The sequence below is a fragment of the Dryas octopetala genome, chromosome 7, assembly GCF_963921425.1.
Source record: "Dryas octopetala chromosome 7, drDryOcto1.1, whole genome shotgun sequence".
Taxonomy (NCBI): Eukaryota; Viridiplantae; Streptophyta; class Magnoliopsida; order Rosales; family Rosaceae; genus Dryas; species Dryas octopetala.
The window spans coordinates 6,822,339-6,843,546 of NC_141372.1; the positions used below are offsets into that span (position 1 = coordinate 6,822,339).

General features: G+C 43.6%; 2 protein-coding genes across 6 annotated transcripts; one reads left to right on the plus strand and one right to left on the minus strand.

Annotated features, from left to right (window-relative positions):
- The first annotated feature begins 1,362 nt into the window (after positions 1 to 1,362).
- LOC147279094 (putative boron transporter 7) lies at positions 1,363 to 7,461 on the plus strand. 5 transcript variants are annotated; one of them, XR_015123395.1, is made up of 15 exons: positions 1,363 to 1,915; positions 2,495 to 2,600; positions 2,693 to 2,775; positions 2,976 to 3,168; positions 3,269 to 3,407; positions 3,490 to 3,658; positions 3,762 to 3,928; positions 4,228 to 4,401; positions 4,487 to 4,582; positions 4,673 to 4,792; positions 4,907 to 5,214; positions 5,587 to 5,842; positions 6,220 to 6,357; positions 6,554 to 6,865; positions 6,985 to 7,461. XR_015123395.1 is itself a non-coding variant. In XM_086251086.1 (14 exons), exons 1-14 carry the CDS (start codon positions 1,843 to 1,845, stop codon positions 6,755 to 6,757), a joined length of 2,226 nt encoding a protein of 741 aa, XP_086107212.1. In that variant the 5' UTR covers positions 1,363 to 1,842; the 3' UTR covers positions 6,758 to 7,461. The 5 variants fall into 5 exon arrangements, 4 of the variants coding, with proteins under 4 accessions (XP_086107212.1, XP_086107213.1, XP_086107214.1 ...); XM_086251086.1 differs by having other exon boundaries at positions 6,554 to 7,461; XM_086251087.1 differs by having other exon boundaries at positions 1,363 to 1,676; positions 6,554 to 7,461.
- A 545-nt stretch (positions 7,462 to 8,006) lies between these two features.
- On the minus strand, positions 8,007 to 19,859 carry LOC147279095 (potassium channel AKT1-like). The gene is made up of 13 exons (XM_086250322.1): positions 19,687 to 19,859; positions 18,970 to 19,335; positions 18,512 to 18,569; positions 18,113 to 18,430; positions 17,741 to 17,924; positions 10,315 to 10,376; positions 10,075 to 10,173; positions 9,920 to 9,952; positions 9,635 to 9,820; positions 9,344 to 9,541; positions 9,171 to 9,246; positions 8,497 to 9,075; positions 8,007 to 8,302 (listed from the first exon to the last, which is right to left on the minus strand). Exons 1-13 carry the CDS (start codon positions 19,857 to 19,859, stop codon positions 8,007 to 8,009), a joined length of 2,628 nt encoding a protein of 875 aa, XP_086106448.1.
- Positions 19,860 to 21,208: the final 1,349 nt, after the last annotated feature.

Here is a 21,208-nt window from a genome sequence, read left to right on the forward strand (position 1 = left end):
TCATTTATTTTTAACAAGTAACATAGTATAATGATACATACATGCACTTAATCAAAGAATTTGGTAAACTAATTTGATGAATCTAGCACGATTGTAATTGCTATATATAATAATCTTAATTTTCAAATGATTTAATGCAAAAATGGTACATTTGTTAGACAATCAAAAAGAGGGCCACTCTTTTTTTTCTTTTTGCACACCATTCCTTTAAAAAAAAACTCAACGGAAAAGACCTTATACCTCATCCCTTTTTCTTTTTGCACACCCTTCCTAAATAGAAAAAAAAAACACACACACACACACATGTACACATCCATCCCCGACCACCTTCCTCCCCACCTCTCCTCTCTCCGGTACACACCTCATCCCCGACCACGTCGAGCAGCCTACCACCACCGACAACCACCCCACCTCATCCCTGCCCCTCTCTCCTCTCTCCCTTCCTCTCTCTTTCCCCACCCCCACTCTCTCTTCTTTTTCTTCCCCCTACCCCAACCATCTCCCTCCCCCACCCCCACCCCCACCCTCACTTGACCCACCTCCTCTCTCCTGCCCACTCCACAATTGCTCTTCCAGCTAGCTCACCATAGCCGAAGAGATGAAAACTTAAAAAAAAAATTGCAGGTGGTTCGGCAAACCAGTGCCGAAACCACCAGTTTTGTTCGGCAGGTACCCACCGAACAATCCTATTCTATTTGGCGGGTACTTGTCGAACGAAACCACCGGGTTCAGCACTAGTCCGCCGAACCCGCTGCAATTTTTTTAAATATTTTGGACCTTTGGCTATCTGCTTAGGTGAGAGGAGAGAAGGAAGGAGAGATAGAGAGAAAAAGAGAGAGAGAGAGAGAGAGAGAGAGAGAGAGAGGAAGAAGGTGGTGGTGGCTATTTTGGATGTCTGCAAGTGGTGGCTGGTGCATGCGGGGGAGGAGGGGAGGAGGGGAAGAGGGATTGGGAGGTAGCAAGGAGAGAGGAGCCAGAGAGGAGAAGAGAAGAGAGGAGGGGAGGGCTCGGGGGTAGGTGGTTGGGGTGAGGGGGAAGAAGAAGAATAGAAAGGATGGGGGTGGGCTTCAACGGTGAAGAAGAAAAAAAAAATGGAGATGAGGATGGGGTGTGTGGGTGAGGGGAGGGTCAAAGTGGTCTTTTTCCTTAAGTTTTTTTTTTTTTTTTTCAGAAAATATGTGCAAATAAGAGCTCTCACAAAAAATATTGCTTCTCTTATAATATTAGGGAAATAGGCAATGGACCGCAGAATCCCGACTTTTCCCCAGCCAATTTTGTGTGACCCCACGAATCCAGATTTTTCCAACGACGGCTGCTCTCGGCCCCACAAATGTTCACTATAAACCGGGTCAATTTTCGCAAGTCAGTCAGCGTTATCTCGTCTAGCATAGCGTCCCCTGCATTTTGCTTCTCCCTCCGCACCTCTCTCTCACTCTCTCTCTGCCAAGCCAAAGAGTGTTTGAGGAATAGGAGGGAGAGCCAATAGAAACAACAAACAACATTTAATAGCAGAGAGAAAGAGAGGGGTAGAGTTTGTTTCTGACCCCAACCCCCCCTACCCTGGACATAGAGTCAGGCCTCCGGCGAGCTCCCCTGGCCGGGAACTCACTCTTTCTGCTCCGGTGACTTCTCACATTCTATTGCTATATCCACCCTCTTCGTCTTTTTTGACCTAGGTGCGCTCCCCATTGCGTATTGTTCAAGAAGTTGTTTGTATGTTTGAGAATATGCATTAGAGGGGCTGTTTTATTTTGTTGTGTTTATGAGTTAACGTGCATGGGGCTTGTTAACGGTGGTGGGTTTGTGTTTTCCGGTTGGTGATCCGATGACCCTGTTTGGTTAATGGGAAAAGTAAGAAACTTGGAGGCCAAACAGAATTGGGTTCTGGCTTATAATGAGCTCTTGCTCAAGTTGGGTATAAATTCTATCATTTGTTAAAGAAAAAGAAGAAAACAGAATTACCCATGTGGATGATAATGTTGGTATCACTACCAGTGCTAATGGGCAAGACCAATTTGTTAAATGAATTCATGATGATTATTCATCAGACTTTCGTGCTTCTACTCTTGGTTATGGATTCAATCTGATCAATTGAATGTCTGATAAGTGATAATGGTTTATATTATATGTTGGTTGATTGGTTGGTTGGTTGGTTGTTTGTTGTTGTTGTTGTTGTTAATGCTTGTGTAATTGTGTTCTATTATATAAAAATATTTAACTACTTGAATTGCCAATCACGTGCAGCCCATTATTTGTTGTGTTCTTCTTTATAGAAAAGTAATGAAACTTGGAATTCTATTCTTTGTTTCTTTCACAGTTGTGTCATGAGGCTCTCACACCATAACAATGTTCATTATGTTATTATTATTTTCACCAAGTTTTCACCTAATGGTATTCACGTGAAATTGCCAAAATTTATTGATACTAATCAAAGAAACTTGTGTAGCTCACAAGTATTTCGAATCTAATCCGTGTAGTTAATTTCTTGCACCAGCGATGGATTACATAAGAAGTCCATTCGAGGGAATAACCCAAGATATCAAAGGCAGAGCAGCATGCTATAAGGAAGACTGGACTGCCGGATTTCGTTCTGGCTTTAGGTGAATTCTCATCTGTATTAGAAGAAATCACATATTCTCCTTGTGGGATTCCATAACCTTGATTAATTCATAGTTTTTTCAATCTATTTCAGGATATTAGCTCCAACTTTTTATATTTTCTTTGCTTCTGCACTTCCGGTTATTGCCTTTGGGGAGCAATTGAGTAGGGATACAGGTATAACATTTGTTTTTTATGGAGCTTATCCTAAAAAGTTGAATTATTTGAAGCAAAAGTTGAAGAGGTAAATGTTGCTCAGTATCCAAGTGCTTTAAGCCAAATAACTATTGCTGATAAAAATTCAATTTCTAATTTTTTCTTTTCTAGTTGTGGTCTTTAATGGAGGAAGCCTGACATTTATGTTTGTTTGATGGTAGATGGAACCTTGAGCACAGTGGAAACATTAGCTTCTACTGCTCTATGTGGCATCATCCAATCATTCTTTGGAGGACAGCCTTTGCTGATATTAGGAGTTGCTGAGCCGACTGTCATAATGTACAATTATATGTACACTTTCAGCAAAAAAAGGCCAGAGCTAGGAACCAAGCTTTTTCTAGCCTGGGCTGGTTGGTACGGGAATCATTGTCCTCTTTTTCCAGGTTGCCAGTGTGCCTTTGCACTATGAGTCAGAAAATAGATTTAATGACTAGTGTATTTATCTGTGTTACAGGGTTTGCGTCTGGACAGCACTTTTGCTGGTGCTTCTTGCAATTTTCAATGCAGCTAACATCATATCCAGATTTACTAGGATTGCAGGGGAACTTTTCGGCATGTTGATTTCAGTTCTTTTTATTCAAGAGGCCATCAAGGTTTTAATTCAGTTTCTAACAATACAAAACAAATTTCGGATCTAGTGGATTGGCTTTGACCCTCATAAATGCTTATTGGCAGGGAGTAGTTTCTGAATTTAGTACTCCCAAAGCTGAAGTAGATCCATATGCGGAGGAGTTTCAATTCCAATGGCTCTACACCAATGGGTTGCTTGCAGTCATTTTCTCCTTTGGTGTTGTTCTCACTTCCCTCAAGAGCAGAAAATCAAGATTAAGTTGGTATGGCACAGGTAATGAATTGATAATTTGTGATATGATCATTTTACGAAAGATCATTGTACCAGACCTGGTTTTGACTATTCTTATTTTTCTCTTTCTGTGTGATGGATACAGGGTGGCTCCGAAGTTTTATTGCAGATTATGGGGTTCCCCTTATGGTCTTGTTGTGGACAGCCATGTCTTATGCTGTACCCAGTAAAGTTCCACATGGAGTTCCTAGAAGGCTCGTTTGTCCATTTCCCTGGGATGCTGCATCACTGTACCATTGGTCTGTCATCAAGGTATTAGTTTTCTATGGGTTAATTGCATATTTATTTCCTTTTTGAAGACTGCATGCCACTCTGTAGATTTGTATTTCATTGGCTCTTAGAAATTGAATGCTGTTAATTTTCATGTTGTCTGTGTGGGTGGGAAGATTTGGGAACAATCCCTTGTATTTTGTGGCCTTTTTTCTCTGCAGGATAAGATTTTGAGAACGATCCTTGTATTTTGGGGCCATCTTTCTCTGCCTTAGCTGGAATCAAATGCTTAATATCAGAATAATCTCTAAGGCCATCCATTTCCAACATTTAAATTGCAGGATATGGGGAATGTCCCAGGCTTGTACATCTTTGCTGCCTTTATACCAGCAGTGATGATAGCAGGTCTATACTTTTTTGACCACAGTGTAGCTTCACAGATGGCACAACAGAAGGAGTTTAATCTTCAAAAACCATCTGCATACCATTATGATCTGCTACTACTGGGAATAATGGTATGTTAACGACTTTAATCTTTTTCCCTTTTTCTTTTGTAATATATGTTTCTAATTATGCTGCTATATTTTTTTATTGCTACAGACATTGATTTGTGGGCTGCTTGGGCTTCCTCCTTCAAATGGGGTCCTTCCACAGGCCCCCATGCACACTAAGAGTCTTGCTGTTCTAAGGAGGCAGGTAAGCTAGGGTACCATATATTAAGTTTCTCTTGATTATTCGCCTGGGTGCCATTTTTTAGATATTTACACAATAGAGTTCAATCCAAAGGTGATCCGAAGGAAGATGGTAAAGAGTGCCAAGGAATGCATTAAACAAAATGCAAGCAACTCTGAGGTGTTTGGAAGGATGGAGGCTGTGTTCATAGAAATGGATGGCTCTAGTTCAAATGTAGGCGCTCAAGGCTTCTCCTCTCTCTCTCTCTCTCTCTCTCTCTCTCTCTCTCTCTCTCTCTCATATGTGCTAGTGTATTTTTTCTAACCAGATTTTGTATTCATCTTGCAGCCTAAGGAGTTGGACAACTTAAAAGAGGCTGTAATGAAAGCTGATGATGGGGGAGATTTAAAGGGCAAATTTGATCCTGACAAACATGTTGATGCTCATTTGCCTGTTCGGGTTAATGAACAAAGATTGAGTAACCTATCGCAGTCACTCCTTGTGGCTGGCTCAATATTTGCAATCTCTGTTATCAAAATGATACCTACCTCGGTTCTTTGGGGATACTTTGCGTACATGGCAATTGATAGTCTCCCAGGTAATCAGTTTTGGGAGAGGATTTGTCTGCTCTTCATCAGCCCTGGCCGACATTACAAGTAAGTCGTTTTTTTTTTTTTAATATTGGTTCAGAAGTTTCATTAAACAATAGGTAGTGGTTTAGCTAATTTTGGTATGAAGGCACAAAAGCACCTCTTAATTAGGAACCAATTTTGTATTTTTCTATCCACAAGAATGCCAGTCTCTCATGGAAAGAGAACTTCGATTCAGATTCACTAAAAGTGATGATATAAGAGCAGATAAATTTGATTCTAGTACATTATGGGATAGTGCTATTCTTTTACATGGTCCTAATGCCACTGTCTACCAAATGATTTCTTGCTAACATCACAGTATGTATATATAATACATGCAGTAGCTTTGTGTCATAATCTTGCTTCATCTTCTCACTGTGTCATTTTCTTGGACAGAGTCTTGGAAGGTTCTCATGCTTCATATGTGGAGTTGGTACCGTTCAAGAACATTGCTGCATTTACGCTCTTCCAACTTGTTTACTTTCTGTTTTGTTTTGGGGTGACATGGATACCAATAGCTGGAATATTGTTCCCAGTGCCATTCTTCCTTCTAATAAGCATAAGGGCACATGTGTTACCCAAGTTCTTTCATCCTGCCCATCTTCAAGAACTGGATTCTTGTGACTGGGAAGAATTTCCTGGTGCTCCACAAGTACGTCTTTTTTCCTTTTGTTGCTTATTAATCTGCATATAAATGTTTTGTTTTGGTTATGAGGGTAAAAAACAGTGCACGATATTGACCAGGCTATTTATAGTTGATCAATAACAATGTGGTTGCTGACGAGTGTTAAAATGTGTTCCTCTTAGACCATTTTTACATTCTTTAGCTTCTAAAACATAACTAATATGGTTTGGCGTGTTAGCTTTTTTTCCCCTGCTTGTATGAATGTGCTAAAAGGATTTCATGGGCTTGCATATCCTTTAATAGCTCCCCACTCAATTATAGCACATGGACAGATAAAAATTGATCTCATTTCTTCCAGTTCCAGTCTAGAAAAAGAAATCTCTTATGTTGTTCTGTGTGAGCAGGAAAGAATGCCACCTGACAATGGTAACGAGGATGGTTCAGACGATTTTTATGATACCGAGATATTGGAAGAGATGACAACAAGCAGAGGCGAGTTGAGGCTCAGAACCAGCTTTGGTAGTGAAGACAGGTTTTCTCAGGTAAGGCAAAATTTCAATTCATTTCATCCTTGTTTGTTTTAATATTACTTTTACAAGTTATCAATCAGTTCCATGCCATATTTGCCATGCAAATTTGTGCAGGTACACCCAGATGATGTTGCCAGAATGTGATTACAACAAGTTTACAACATACATTGATAGAGCTTTTGTGCCTTGGCAATTGTCATGATGACAGGATGATGATTATGCTCCTGGTCACCGGAGAGGCTTGTTGACCCGGATGCCTTTTGGTATGCTGCCCACTCGATTACAGCAAAAGATGTTAAAGAAGTACAAAAAAGAGAAGGCTAGTGAGGATGTCTTGCTTGAAAAGAAAAGGTTAAAGGAAAAAGAACCGACGAGTGATTCTTTTTTCTGGCAAACTGATGGACAAGGATGATAAAGTAGGGAAGAGGACACGAGAGCTTAAACGGAGGAGTAAGGGGATTCAGGAACACTTGTACTAATGCAAATTTGACCAAGGGGTTTTTTTGGTGGAAACCAATGGGTACCTTAGAATTCCACTTTTGTTGGTTTTCATTTTTTACAGAAGGTTGTAGTTAAACGTACTGCAATCAGATTAGTTGCTAGCATTTAATATTATCTTCTTTTTATCTCTGTTGGCAGGGAGGGGCAGAGGGAGAAAGAAAATTTCTTCAAAGGGGGCACTTCAATAAGAACAGAATTCTAAGTACCCTTTGGGGCAGACAAGTCGCAGAACCTACTGCTATGCATACTAACTATTCATACGTATTGAGTAGTCATGAATATATATATAGACTATTTACAGTATAGGAAACTGAATCAACCCAGAAAACCTCATATATATCCAAATCCAGCATCTACCAAGTAGAAAATTTGCTCATTGGGGCATGACATACTGAAAAATGGTCAAGGGACCACCTTGGGTCAGCAGGGGCACGTGTCCCCCCTGGGCCTAAGGTGGCTCCACCCCTGTCGACTGTTGGCCTTGCCTTAGTGTTCTCAATGCTTCCGAGTTGAACTGAACCTAGTTTGAAGCTTTTGCCACATTTTTATAAATTCAGCTAATATACGGTTTGTAAGAATGGAAGAGAGTTGAGAGTTTGGATGTATTGAGATGAAATAGACTATTCCCTTTCTGATATATATCGTGTCGTTTTGTAGTTTTAGATATAAGCACAATACCAATATAAAAAAACATTAGCAAATAATTCGAACTCTTACTGGAATTAAAAGATGACAGCAATAGCTTGGCCTCTGCCACCAGATCACCTACCATACTAAGAGATTCTGCAGGCCAATTGACCTGACGACCTCAAGAGCATCACATTCAATCACAATGTGCAGGATAGTAAGAAATGAAACCCAAAGGTCATGAAAATAATGAGTAGCATGGATGGTAAGGTGAAGATTGTTAGAATGTGTGGATCAAATATAAAATCTTCGAATCAGTTAACATGGGGATCTTTTAAGTTAGAAGATTTTACACTAGAATTTTTTTTTTTTTTTAATATTGATTTGTATAACACTAAATTATACATTAACTTCTAGTTACTAAAATTGTACTAGAAACATGCTTACCTGAAAAGGCACATGGAGAAAAATAATTATGAATATCACTTTAGGAGATGACTAATAAAATGTCATCTGGGGTAAAATCCCCATTCTCATTTCTGGCCTTTTGCATCACCAACTAGAACAAGTTGGTCCCCATCTCTAACAAGCTGTATATCTTCAATTTCAGCTCCTTCTTTGGTTAAAACTTTGGTGGGACAAAACTGAAATTTCTTGGCACCAATGTCAAGTAGTTCTTGAAGGGACTCTGGCAGAAGCACAAGCTTTGCAGCACTACTTTCACCTTTTTCCGGGCAGCTTAGAATCACTCTGGCCCGGTAGTTGCTCTTACTATGGCCACTGCAGCCAAAACTGCCTTCAGATGTGATAAAGTCTCTGCCTCTCTCACCTGCATGATTTGAAATTAACCTTGTCAAAATTTGGCAGCAACCAAATTAATGAAAGTTCTTAATTGCATATGTGGTGAGACTCATAATATTGTGGAATCTACGCGAGACATTATGTGAGAGAGTTTGGAAAAGAAACAAGGGAAACTAAATCATCTTCCTAAGAAATTTACAAAAATGTGAGACGTATGCACACCAGTATTAGCAGCTGACATGATCCCAAAAAGCGAATTGCGAAAGTTGCTAGGCCTTCTCCGCCGAGTACTACCCAACCATGGCATTTCGGAGTTGGATGGTGTGCCATCCAGGGCATAAGGAGGTATGGCAGGCTCACTCTGGAACTTCCCAAGGCGTGATAGCTTCAGATACTTTGGCATAGGAGAATTAGTCCTTTTCTTAATCTCTGATTTGTTCTGAAACAATTCTATTATTTCTTCATGTCCCTGATGATCTGCCAAACCCATAGGAGTCCAGCCAAAGCTATCCGGCTTGTCAGCATCAGCTCCATGTTCTAAAAGGAACTTAACTATCTCAGCATTTCCTTCACACACTGCTGTGTGAAGTGCTGTAGTCCCATTGCTCTTGGGCAGTGTTACATCACCACCATATTGGACAATGTCTTTAAGCAGCTCCAAGTTGTTTTGCTCAACAGCAGCACAAACCAAATTACCCATGTTGCCAGAAGTTAACTTTGCTCCATTGTCTAAGAGAAGTTTAACCAAAGATTCATGTCTCCCTGATATTGCTTCCCATAGAGGATCATTTCCTTCAGAATCTGCATTCAATATTAGCTGATATCAGAAAACAACATCAAATTGAATTTTGGGAGATTTGTTTCTGCTTATCAGCTTATGCAACTGACATTAGTACCTTTGATGTTAGGATCTGCTCCATACTCTAGAAGTAAATTTGCACAATGCTCACTTCCATTAGATGCTGCAATATGCTGTTGAAAAGAAAAAGAAGAAAAAGAAAGACAACACATTCACAAAGTATGCTCCAAGTATCAAATTCAAAGGCCATATAAAAACATGACATAGCACCATAGCTGTCCGTCCATTATCATCCATCTCATTTGGATCCGAACCCCGCTGGAGCAACTGATGCAGCAACAAATCATCACCCCTTATTGCAGCTAAGCGTAAACTGAGAGGCAAATCCATTCTACCCCGAGCCAGCATATGCTCTATATCCGTCACAATTCCTTCCATCAAGGGTTGATCCTTAATTTCTTTCAGATTCTGCCTCAACCACATACATATGCATAATATAAGAAGGTACATATATATTTGAAGACTAAAGAAAATTGATTAATGTGACAAAATTTGACGCACCTTAAGAAAATTGTTCATAATAATTGTCCCATCTCCAACATTTGCCTGAACAATGTTTAGAAAAGTTGTACGGTTCAAACGCAGAAGTTGACAGAGTCCTTTTGTCCGAACTGTGAACATTTGTGGCCTGTAACAGAGAACACCTATCTCACCAACAGCATCTCCTGTCTTTGCTTCACGAACAACCTGCAATCATTGCAACAACAAGTTCATCACTAAATAAGCACTTAATATTATGTTTTCCAATACACCTGAGCAAAGATATATTTATATCATTAAACTTGCCAGTTCTGCTCCATTCCTTTGCAAAATAAGTTCCTGTCAGGAAGTTTAAAGAATCAGAAGCTATATGTCCAAATAAAAGGACAGTATGAAAAAAGGAAAAAGGTAGTCTAGGATTCAAGTGCAAGATTTGCATGCATAATGTGTTTGATTCTTACCACAGCACCAGTAACCACCATATACAAGTCAGTGGGTGCTTCATTCTGCAAAATTACATCTTCTTTTGGAGGAAAATACTCGGCCTTCATTTCCGAGACCTTATAATTTAACAATTGAAGACATGGAAGTAAAACAAAGTGTATTACTCGCATATAAGAGTGCAGGAAACACTAGAAAAGGCATTGTGCTGTGCCCAAGCAGCACCAGCTAATATGAATAGTGTAATTAAGCATAATTACCAGTTGGAAAAGCAAATCTCTGGATACCCCCTGGAACAAGTAGACACTATCAACAAGTGAATTGTTTGTGGATAAATCCACATGGATTCAATGGCCAATCACAGACCAACACGTGGCACACCAAGTCCCATTTTTGCTCAGACTCTTTGATGGTCAACTTGGTCAGACCCAGCCATCTGTGTCATCATCTTAGCTCAGCAAATGCCAACAACATGTACATCTGAGATCGGCTCTTACCTCCGGGTTACCCATGTCCGATCCGAACCGACATTGAGATCCACCAGGAATTCGAGAGATTATCTTTTTCGAACACCATCAGTTCGGCTCAGATCTGGAGATCATCTTTCTCCAGTCACATCTCAACCATTGGTTCGGCTCGGCCCGGACCAATGACCGATCACGATCAGACGTGCTTCGACAATCTTGTCAGCACCTGATCATCTCAACCATTGGTTCGGCTGGGCTCGGCCCGGACCAATGACCGATCACGATCAGACGTGCTTCGACAATCTTGTCAGCACCTGATCATCTCAACCATTGGTTCGGCTCGGCTCGGCCCGGACCAATGACCGATCACGATCAGACGTGCTTCGACAATCTTGTCAGCACCTGATCATCTCAACCATTGGTTCGGCTCGGCCCGGACCAATGACCGATCACGATCAGACGTGCTTCGACAATCTTGTCACCACCTGATCATCTCAACCATTGGTTCGGCTCGGCTCGGCCCGGACCAATGACCGATCACGATCAGACGTGCTTCGACAATCTTGTCAGCACCTGATCATCTCAACCATTGGTTCGGCTCGGCTCGGCCCGGACCAATGACCGATCACGATCAGACGTGCTTCGACAATCTTGTCAGCACCTGATCATCTCAACCATTGGTTCGGCTCGGCCCGGACCAATGACCGATCACGATCAGACGTGCTTCGACAATCTTGTCACCACCTGATCATCTCAACCATTGGTTCGGCTCGGCCCGGACCAATGACCGATCACGATCAGACGTGCTTCGACAATCTTGTCAGCACCTGATCATCTCAACCATTGGTTCGGCTGGGCTCGGCCCGGACCAATGACCGATCACGATCAGACGTGCTTCGACAATCTTGTCAGCACCTGATCATCTCAACCATTGGTTCGGCTCGGCTCGGCCCGGACCAATGACCGATCACGATCAGACGTGCTTCGACAATCTTGTCAGCACCTGATCATCTCAACCATTGGTTCGGCTCGGCCCGGACCAATGACCGATCACGATCAGACGTGCTTCGACAATCTTGTCACCACCTGATCATCTCAACCATTGGTTCGGCTCGGCTCGGCCCGGACCAATGACCGATCACGATCAGACGTGCTTCGACAATCTTGTCAGCACCTGATCATCTCAACCATTGGTTCGGCTCGGCCCGGACCAATGACCGATCACGATCAGACGTGCTTCGACAATCTTGTCACCACCTGATCATCTCAACCATTGGTTCGGCTCGGCCCGGACCAATGATCGATCACGATCAGACGTGGATCTCCACATCACCACATCAACTCAGTCCATTCCATTCCCAGTTCGGATCGGCTCGGCTTTGGTGATCGTCATCTCAAAACCTAGTTGCGGCCGGATTTCACTTGAGGGGATCACTGCACTACCCACCTGATCGGCTTGGCCGACTTGTCTAAATCCGATCCGATCACACATGGGTTTCACGTCTACACGTGAGGACATATGTTCGGATCGGCTCGGCCTCCCACCGCCATCCTAAAGAAGATCACGTTGGGACGAACCGCCATACTCAAGTGCACCTGACGTGACTCTCTGACAGATAAGACATTCCAGCTCACAGCCATGACTATTGGGGCATTCCACCTGATCTTCCATCCTTGCATTCAATGCAGCATTGAATGCAAAGGAGGTGAGTAGCTTTGCATGCTATTAGTTATGACCGAACGCGTGGATCTCTCTCAGCCACTCAATCACATGCAGGTAACTTACTCTCCACACCTTCCCTTGTCTATATAAACCAACTTATATGCACAAAGCCAGAATCCCATCCACCCAGCCATCACAAAGCAAACATTTGCACAAACTTTGGCTTACCAAAAACACACTTGGACTTGCTGAGAATAAACCCAGAACATTTGCCTTGTTCTTCCCATTCTCCCAAGTTCATCACATGTTCTTCCTCACTTCCATTCAAACACCATCAAACACACATCACTGACTTCATCATCGGAGCGTGTTTGGCTGGTACCACACCGGTCCATCTCCTTTGATCTTGTGTTTGTCTACAGGAAGATCTCAATCAACATCTCACGTCATCATCCAGCAGGACTTCGGATCAGCCAGGTCACTACCCCTAAGTTGTTGTAACTTTCTTACGGAAATTTGCATCAACAGATTGGCGCCGTCTGTGGGAAGATCGACTTCAGCCGTTGTGTTCATCACCATAGGTGCTAAGCTCTTCCTTCACACAAGTCATCATGACTACCATCTTTCGCGACAGTAGCTCTTCCTCAGGAGGATCCCAGAATGATGAACAACATCAGCCTGAGACACCTGAAAAGACGAGAAGAGCCAATCCCTCTGGAAGAGCTGGGATCAGCAATGACCCAGCCGATCTCAGAGCTACCAATAGGCTCTTGAGAAGGGTAAATCAAGAACAACTTTCTGCTGAGAACGAACTTCTTAGGCAGAACAATGAGCTTTTGACCAAACAGGCAGAACAGACCGCCGAACTGCAACGCCTCCGAGCTCAGCAAGGGATGAGTGTTCGGATCGGCAATAACACGAGAATGACCCGAGCTGATCCCGAGGTTCTTTCTCCAGCTCGTCCCCCACAAGTCACTCAGGCTGACATCGACAATCACCCTTGCCGACGGAACATCGATTGCTCATTCCCTGGCTTCGAGAGTATGCCCTTGATTGATCAGCTCGAGTTCTTAGATGCTCGGCAGATCATCCAACAAAAACGCCAGGCCTATGTCAGAGGCTCTACTTCACCTCCCGGAAGCTACCGTGATGACCCGAGCGAGGAACCGAGATCGCCGATCCGAACCAGACTGGGGACTCTACTCGGAAACCCAATACGGACCGGATCGGCCGAATAAAGAACTCCAACCAGGAGTAGACTTGGTCCGCAGCCGAACGTAATCCCGGAAGAAGAGCCCGAACTTTCCTCTTCCAGCACCCAGACCGGCAGACAACCTACACGGGATCGGCTCGGCCCAACCATGGTCACATCACGAACAACTGCTACTCTCTTCGCGACGCAATAGAGACTCTCGCCTGCGCTGGCAAGATTAATCAGTTCTTGACCGGAACCCCAAGGGTGAAGATCACTGACCCAAGGAGGACCACCAACACCGTTGAAACCAGAGATGCTCATATTGGTTGAAGGCTGAGATCTTCGACTTCGCCTCTGGTCCTTCAGATCGGGCCGGATCATCCCGGTGGATCCCCTACATCCAATCCGACCCGATCTGAGAATCTTCTAAGAATTGAGTGTTCATCTTTTCTTAGTTATCCCAGCTCGGCTCGGCTCGGCTTTGGTGATCATCATTTCAAATCCTAGTCACGGCCGGATTTCACTTGAAAGGACTACTGCATGATCCGCCTGATCGGTTCGGCCTCTTCCTGTTAGGGATTGGGAAGAAGTCCCGGTTTTTTCGAGGAGAAATCGGACCAACCTGTTCGGATCGGCTCAAGACTCAGATCAGCTCGGCTCAGTGCTCAAACGCACTTGCATACCTACGCACAAATACTGAAGTGTTCGCCTGGTTCTACAATGGTGTTCTGAACATTTCCTCTGACTTGATCAAGATCGGGGACTATCCGATCCGATCTTCTTTCGACAAATATAGATGAACACATCTAGATCCACATTGATTCTCAGATTTTGAAGCTATAAACACCTGGTCCAAGCCGGAGCGACTGGCCACAGTCCCGGCGCCCAACAGGAAAAGACTCAAAGGTCTCTAAAAACACCTGGTCCAAGCCGGAGCGACTGGCCACAGTCCCGGCGCCCAACAGGAAAAGACTCAAAGGTCTCTAAAAACACCTGGTCCAAGCCGGTGCGACTGGCCACAGTCCCGGCGCCCAACAGGAAAAGACTCAAAGGTCTCTAAAAACACCTGGTCCAAGCCGGTGCGACTGGCCACAGTCCCGGCGCCCAACAGGAAAAGACTCAAAGGTCTCTAAAAACACCTGGTCCAAGCCGGTGCGACTGGCCACAGTCCCGGCGCCCAACAGGAAAAGACTCAAAGGTCTCTAAAAACACCTGGTCCAAGCCGGTGCGACTGGCCACAGTCCCGGCGCCCAACAGGAAAAGACTCAAAGGTCTCTAAAAACACCTGGTCCAAGCCGGAGCGACTGGCTACAGTCCCGGCGCCCAACAGGAAAAGACTCAAAGGTCTCTAAAAACACCTGGTCCAAGCCGGAGCGACTGGCCACAGTCCCGGCGCCCAACAGGAAAAGACTCAAAGGTCTCTAAAAACACCTGGTCCAAGCCGGTGCGACTGGCCACAGTCCCGGCGCCCAACAGGAAAAGACTCAAAGGTCTCTAAAAACACCTGGTCCAAGCCGGTGCGACTGGCCACAGTCCCGGCGCCCAACAGGAAAAGACTCAAAGGTCTCTAAAAACACCTGGTCCAAGCCGGAGCGACTGGCTACAGTCCCGGCGCCCAACAGGAAAAGACTCAAAGGTCTATAAAAATCCCTGGCCGAGCCGAAGTGACTTTCTACAGTCCTAACGTTCGACAGGATATTTCCAAAAAGAAAAATATTTTCAAGCTCAAAACTTTTATCGTGCATACCGAGCCGATCTGAAAGTAAGTTTGAATATTTTTCTCAAAAACAAAATTCCTAATATCTCAATGGACACATCAAACCCATCTGAGATCATCAGGGATTTATAGTTTCTTCTTATTTTCGTCATGCTCATCAGACTGATCCGAAAATAAATTGAGAGTTATCATTGCATTTTATCATAATGGCCAAGTCAGGCCGAATGTCACTTCTTACAGGTCATCACTTTTTTCAACTTCCAATCCATCACAAGTCTGCTCGGACCGGAAGTTGGGGGACTCCTGTTTGTGGATAAATCCACATGGATTCAATGGCCAATCACAGACCAACACGTGGCACACCAAGTCCCATTTTTGCTCAGACTCTTTGATGGTCAACTTGGTCAGACCCAGCCATCTGTGTCATCATCTTAGCTCAGCAAATGCCAACAACATGTACATCTGAGATCGGCTCTTACCTCCGGGTTACCCATGTCCGATCCGAACCGACATTGAGATCCACCAGGAATTCGAGAGATTATCTTTTTCGAACACCATCAGTTCGGCTCAGATCTGGAGATCATCTTTCTCCAGTCACATCTCAACCATTGGTTCGGCTCGGCCCGGACCAATGACCGATCACGATCAGACGTGCTTCGACAATCTTGTCAGCACCTGATCATCTCAACCATTGGTTCGGCTGGGCTCGGCCCGGACCAATGACCGATCACGATCAGACGTGCTTCGACAATCTTGTCAGCACCTGATCATCTCAACCATTGGTTCGGCTCGGCTCGGCCCGGACCAATGACCGATCACGATCAGACGTGCTTCGACAATCTTGTCAGCACCTGATCATCTCAACCATTGGTTCGGCTCGGCCCGGACCAATGACCGATCACGATCAGACGTGCTTCGACAATCTTGTCACCACCTGATCATCTCAACCATTGGTTCGGCTCGGCTCGGCCCGGACCAATGACCGATCACGATCAGACGTGCTTCGACAATCTTGTCAGCACCTGATCATCTCAACCATTGGTTCGGCTCGGCTCGGCCCGGACCAATGACCGATCACGATCAGACGTGCTTCGACAATCTTGTCAGCACCTGATCATCTCAACCATTGGTTCGGCTCGGCCCGGACCAATGACCGATCACGATCAGACGTGCTTCGACAATCTTGTCACCACCTGATCATCTCAACCATTGGTTCGGCTCGGCCCGGACCAATGACCGATCACGATCAGACGTGCTTCGACAATCTTGTCAGCACCTGATCATCTCAACCATTGGTTCGGCTGGGCTCGGCCCGGACCAATGACCGATCACGATCAGACGTGCTTCGACAATCTTGTCAGCACCTGATCATCTCAACCATTGGTTCGGCTCGGCTCGGCCCGGACCAATGACCGATCACGATCAGACGTGCTTCGACAATCTTGTCAGCACCTGATCATCTCAACCATTGGTTCGGCTCGGCCCGGACCAATGACCGATCACGATCAGACGTGCTTCGACAATCTTGTCACCACCTGATCATCTCAACCATTGGTTCGGCTCGGCTCGGCCCGGACCAATGACCGATCACGATCAGACGTGCTTCGACAATCTTGTCAGCACCTGATCATCTCAACCATTGGTTCGGCTCGGCCCGGACCAATGACCGATCACGATCAGACGTGCTTCGACAATCTTGTCACCACCTGATCATCTCAACCATTGGTTCGGCTCGGCCCGGACCAATGATCGATCACGATCAGACGTGGATCTCCACATCACCACATCAACTCAGTCCATTCCATTCCCAGTTCGGATCGGCTCGGCTTTGGTGATCGTCATCTCAAAACCTAGTTGCGGCCGGATTTCACTTGAGGGGATCACTGCACTACCCACCTGATCGGCTTGGCCGACTTGTCTAAATCCGATCCGATCACACATGGGTTTCACGTCTACACGTGAGGACATATGTTCGGATCGGCTCGGCCTCCCACCGCCATCCTAAAGAAGATCACGTTGGGACGAACCGCCATACTCAAGTGCACCTGACGTGACTCTCTGACAGATAAGACATTCCAGCTCACAGCCATGACTATTGGGGCATTCCACCTGATCTTCCATCCTTGCATTCAATGCAGCATTGAATGCAAAGGAGGTGAGTAGCTTTGCATGCTATTAGTTATGACCGAACGCGTGGATCTCTCTCAGCCACTCAATCACATGCAGGTAACTTACTCTCCACACCTTCCCTTGTCTATATAAACCAACTTATATGCACAAAGCCAGAATCCCATCCACCCAGCCATCACAAAGCAAACATTTGCACAAACTTTGGCTTACCAAAAACACACTTGGACTTGCTGAGAATAAACCCAGAACATTTGCCTTGTTCTTCCCATTCTCCCAAGTTCATCACATGTTCTTCCTCACTTCCATTCAAACACCATCAAACACACATCACTGACTTCATCATCGGAGCGTGTTTGGCTGGTACCACACCGGTCCATCTCCTTTGATCTTGTGTTTGTCTACAGGAAGATCTCAATCAACATCTCACGTCATCATCCAGCAGGACTTCGGATCAGCCAGGTCACTACCCCTAAGTTGTTGTAACTTTCTTACGGAAATTTGCATCAACATGAATAGAAGAGATAGCGTGAGATGCTAGATCGAATGGCTTTAGGGAGTGCATCAAGAGTCTCTAGCTGCTGCAGCCCTTCTGAGTTAGTTCTGTACTTCAAACACAAATGAGCAAGCATCTGCTGGTGCAAGCGATCCGGAATTTGGTTCCTTTGTGCAAAACTTGAGGCAGCTTGAATAGTATCCCTCTGTGATTCCAGACAAACAAGTCCAAGACATTGAGGAAAAAAAAAAGATTTAGAAAAAGATGTATGCTATTTCCAAAACATGAAAACAGCTAGAGTTACAAATTTGCCAGAAGCAATTTGAACTGTAATGGGTATTTGTTATGACACATAAATAGCTAACTTCCACATGTAAGAAAGAATTTACTCACAAATTGTCTGGTTCGAGCAGTCCCATGGACAATCAAGTTGGTCATATTTCCAATCAGATAAGCTTGCAGCCCAAGATTGAAGAGCATATAGAAGATGTCAAATATCTTCTCCTGTGTATTTACAGGATGCAAATCACCATAGCCAGTGGTTGTAAGCGTGATTATGGACCAGTACACTGAGGTCACGTAGAGGTCCCATAAACTCATTTCAGGAAAGCCCTCCGTGATAAGCCCAAGCCATGTCCTGCTTCGATCACGGTAATGAGCACCAAGAAAATAGAAGAAGCAGCCAGCACAGTGAACTGTAAGGACAGTAACCTACAACCACATCAAAAGCCTGATGATCATGAGATACATCACTACTATTAGACAATCTAGATATCAGTCAAGGGTACTCACAAATATAAGCTTCGAGTATCGAACCCAGAAATAGCTGTAATTCCTGTCTTTTTCCAATCTGAAAGAACAAAATTATTAAAGAAAAAGTGACATAATGTGAGAGTTTAATCATCAATTCCAGTAAATGAAGATGAAGAAGATAATTTCCACTGCCTTTGGATTAAGCTGACATCTAAATTGCATAAAGTAGAGCTGAATTGGGTACACATGTAGCCACCAACCAACAATTCATACATAGAGAGAAATTTTTTTTGCCAGGCAATCTGACACGTTATGTAACTTCAGTTGTCTGACTCCGTACCATTAATTAATGAATAAATGTACGCTTCTTATTCATATTATGACAATATAACATGTCAGATATTTATTAACAAAACGTCCCTCAAACATAAATACATATGCAATAATAAGATTGCTGAGACTCTGATAAGGGAATTCCCGGCCAATGTAATTTGTACCTGGCAAACATTGCACTGACTCTCCGGAGACGCCATAGGCGAAGAATGTTGAAGTATCCATATGTCTCAAGAGGAGGGGGCAAAATTCTCTGAGCAAGTTCTGAAGGGATTGCGGAGATGATGTCAAAGGCCAACCAGGTTTTGGCATATCTCAGAGCAATTAGCTTGGGGTTGTCAATGAGGAGATAAGAGGTCTTATCCAGGTACGCCACAAAGAATGTCAAAACAACGTCAATGGCGAAGAGTCCATTGACAACATTATCGGTGATAGCAAGGGGTCCTTTTGCTCTGTCCAGGAACCCAAATTCAAAAGGACACACCCATGCCGTGTAGAAAACTAGGCATATCAGAAATGACTGCCAAAGTCTGCAAAATTAAGACCCCAAAAGGAAAGTTCATAAAACATTAGAAAATGTTACACTCAAATGACTCATAATGAAAACCCATGTTTTCTTTGAATGATTCAGTTAGAGAGTTCCAAAAAACACAGCATAAAAACCCCACTAATGATAGGCCATATATAAATTGTAGTACTTCTTCACGATCTCATGCATTGTAGAGAAACATAATCAAACACATTCTTGATTTCCAAGTTATCCCCACTTAACAGTTCATATCAAATCAACCCATTTCAAAACACACAATGACATACAAACCCAACAAGCAGAATTTGAAAATGAGAGAGAGAGAGAGAGAGAGAGAGAGAGAGAGAGAGACTTGTAATTGGAATCAAAGGGGGAGACAATGAAAGGGCGTAGCTTATGTCTGCGATGGTTGCGAGCAGTGGCACCAAGAGAAGGCAAAATGCCATCGGTGAGGCTATATTGGCTACTCTCGTCTCTTGAGGTTTGCTCCATCTCTTTTCCACACATTAACATCCCCACTTTCATTCTCTGTCTTCGACTCCGTGACACTACTTCTCTCAATCTCAGTCTCACTCATCATTTTGATGATGCCTCTAACTGCCTGTCTTTGTAGTTTTGCTCTGTTTCCCTCTGTCCAACATTGCTGGATGCACAAGACGCCAAAGACCCACAACCCAAAAAGGGAGAAGCAAACGAAGCTCTCTCTCCGTCCCTCTCACTTGGATTCTTGGCTCTCTCGCTCTCTTTTCTTCGTACGTAGAGACAGACACTTTTGTGTTTGTAGTTAGTACGTATACACATTCCCTCACCATGAAGAAACGTACCAATTGTAACTACACTCTGTCACTCATGGTGAATGAAACAGTCACAGTGTGTGTGAGAAACACATATGAAGCTTCTTCCAATCCATGGTAGGCTATACATGTTATCGTTGGATCATTGATTAGTGGCCGTTAATCAGGGTTTGCAAACTAAGCCTGTGCCTAGTCAAAGTGAACTACCCAACAAACAAATCAGATTTTTGTGTGAACCCAAAGTAATGGACACATTGGCCCACTTGATTTGCATTTGGGGAAAGAAGTTTTTCTCCTATATTATACCTACCAATTATTATCTTAATAGACTCAATTTTTTTTTTTTTTTTTAAGTTGGGAGGGGGATTGAAATTGAGTGCATTGTAAGTAATTATATGGTCCTTCCATCTGGGTTACCCAACAACTGCCTTAACAAACTCAATTTAAACTTCACTTTTTTATAACAATAATAACCTGCTATACCATAATTCATATAATTTAACAGAAAATTTGATATATCTTGTACAAGAAAAAAACATGCATGTAAAGTCTAAGGTGTTAGATGAGTTGGTTCGAAAGTATAGCTGTAAACCGAGGCATCCAAGTTCGAGTCTCTAGTTCGACCCTTGAAGCCAGGCAGCAAGGAAGGTAAAATCTCTTGTGAATCCCCTAGGCTTGGTGTAAATTGTCTGCCTTTAATCGGTCATCAGTTATAAAAAAAAAAATAAATAAATACATATAACGGATGTATACACCTATTTTCTCACATCTCCTCATATGCTAATTACGTGACTATATATTATGAAAGAAATGATGTATATACTTGTTACATACAATTTTTTCTCCTCGTAGAAAGATGAAAATCTAACTACCCCTAATTTTTTTAAAAAAGTTATAATTAAATGGGAAAAAGGGATAAGCATTATGCATCTTTGGAAAAGCAAAATGGGGGTGAGGAATGGGGCATTATATGATTTGAGATCTCTCTTTATCTATATATCTTTCAGGCTGTGACGGATGGATGCGCATCACGATGCATGTGAAAGAAATTTCACCTTGAATTGTGTGTCAACAGATGAC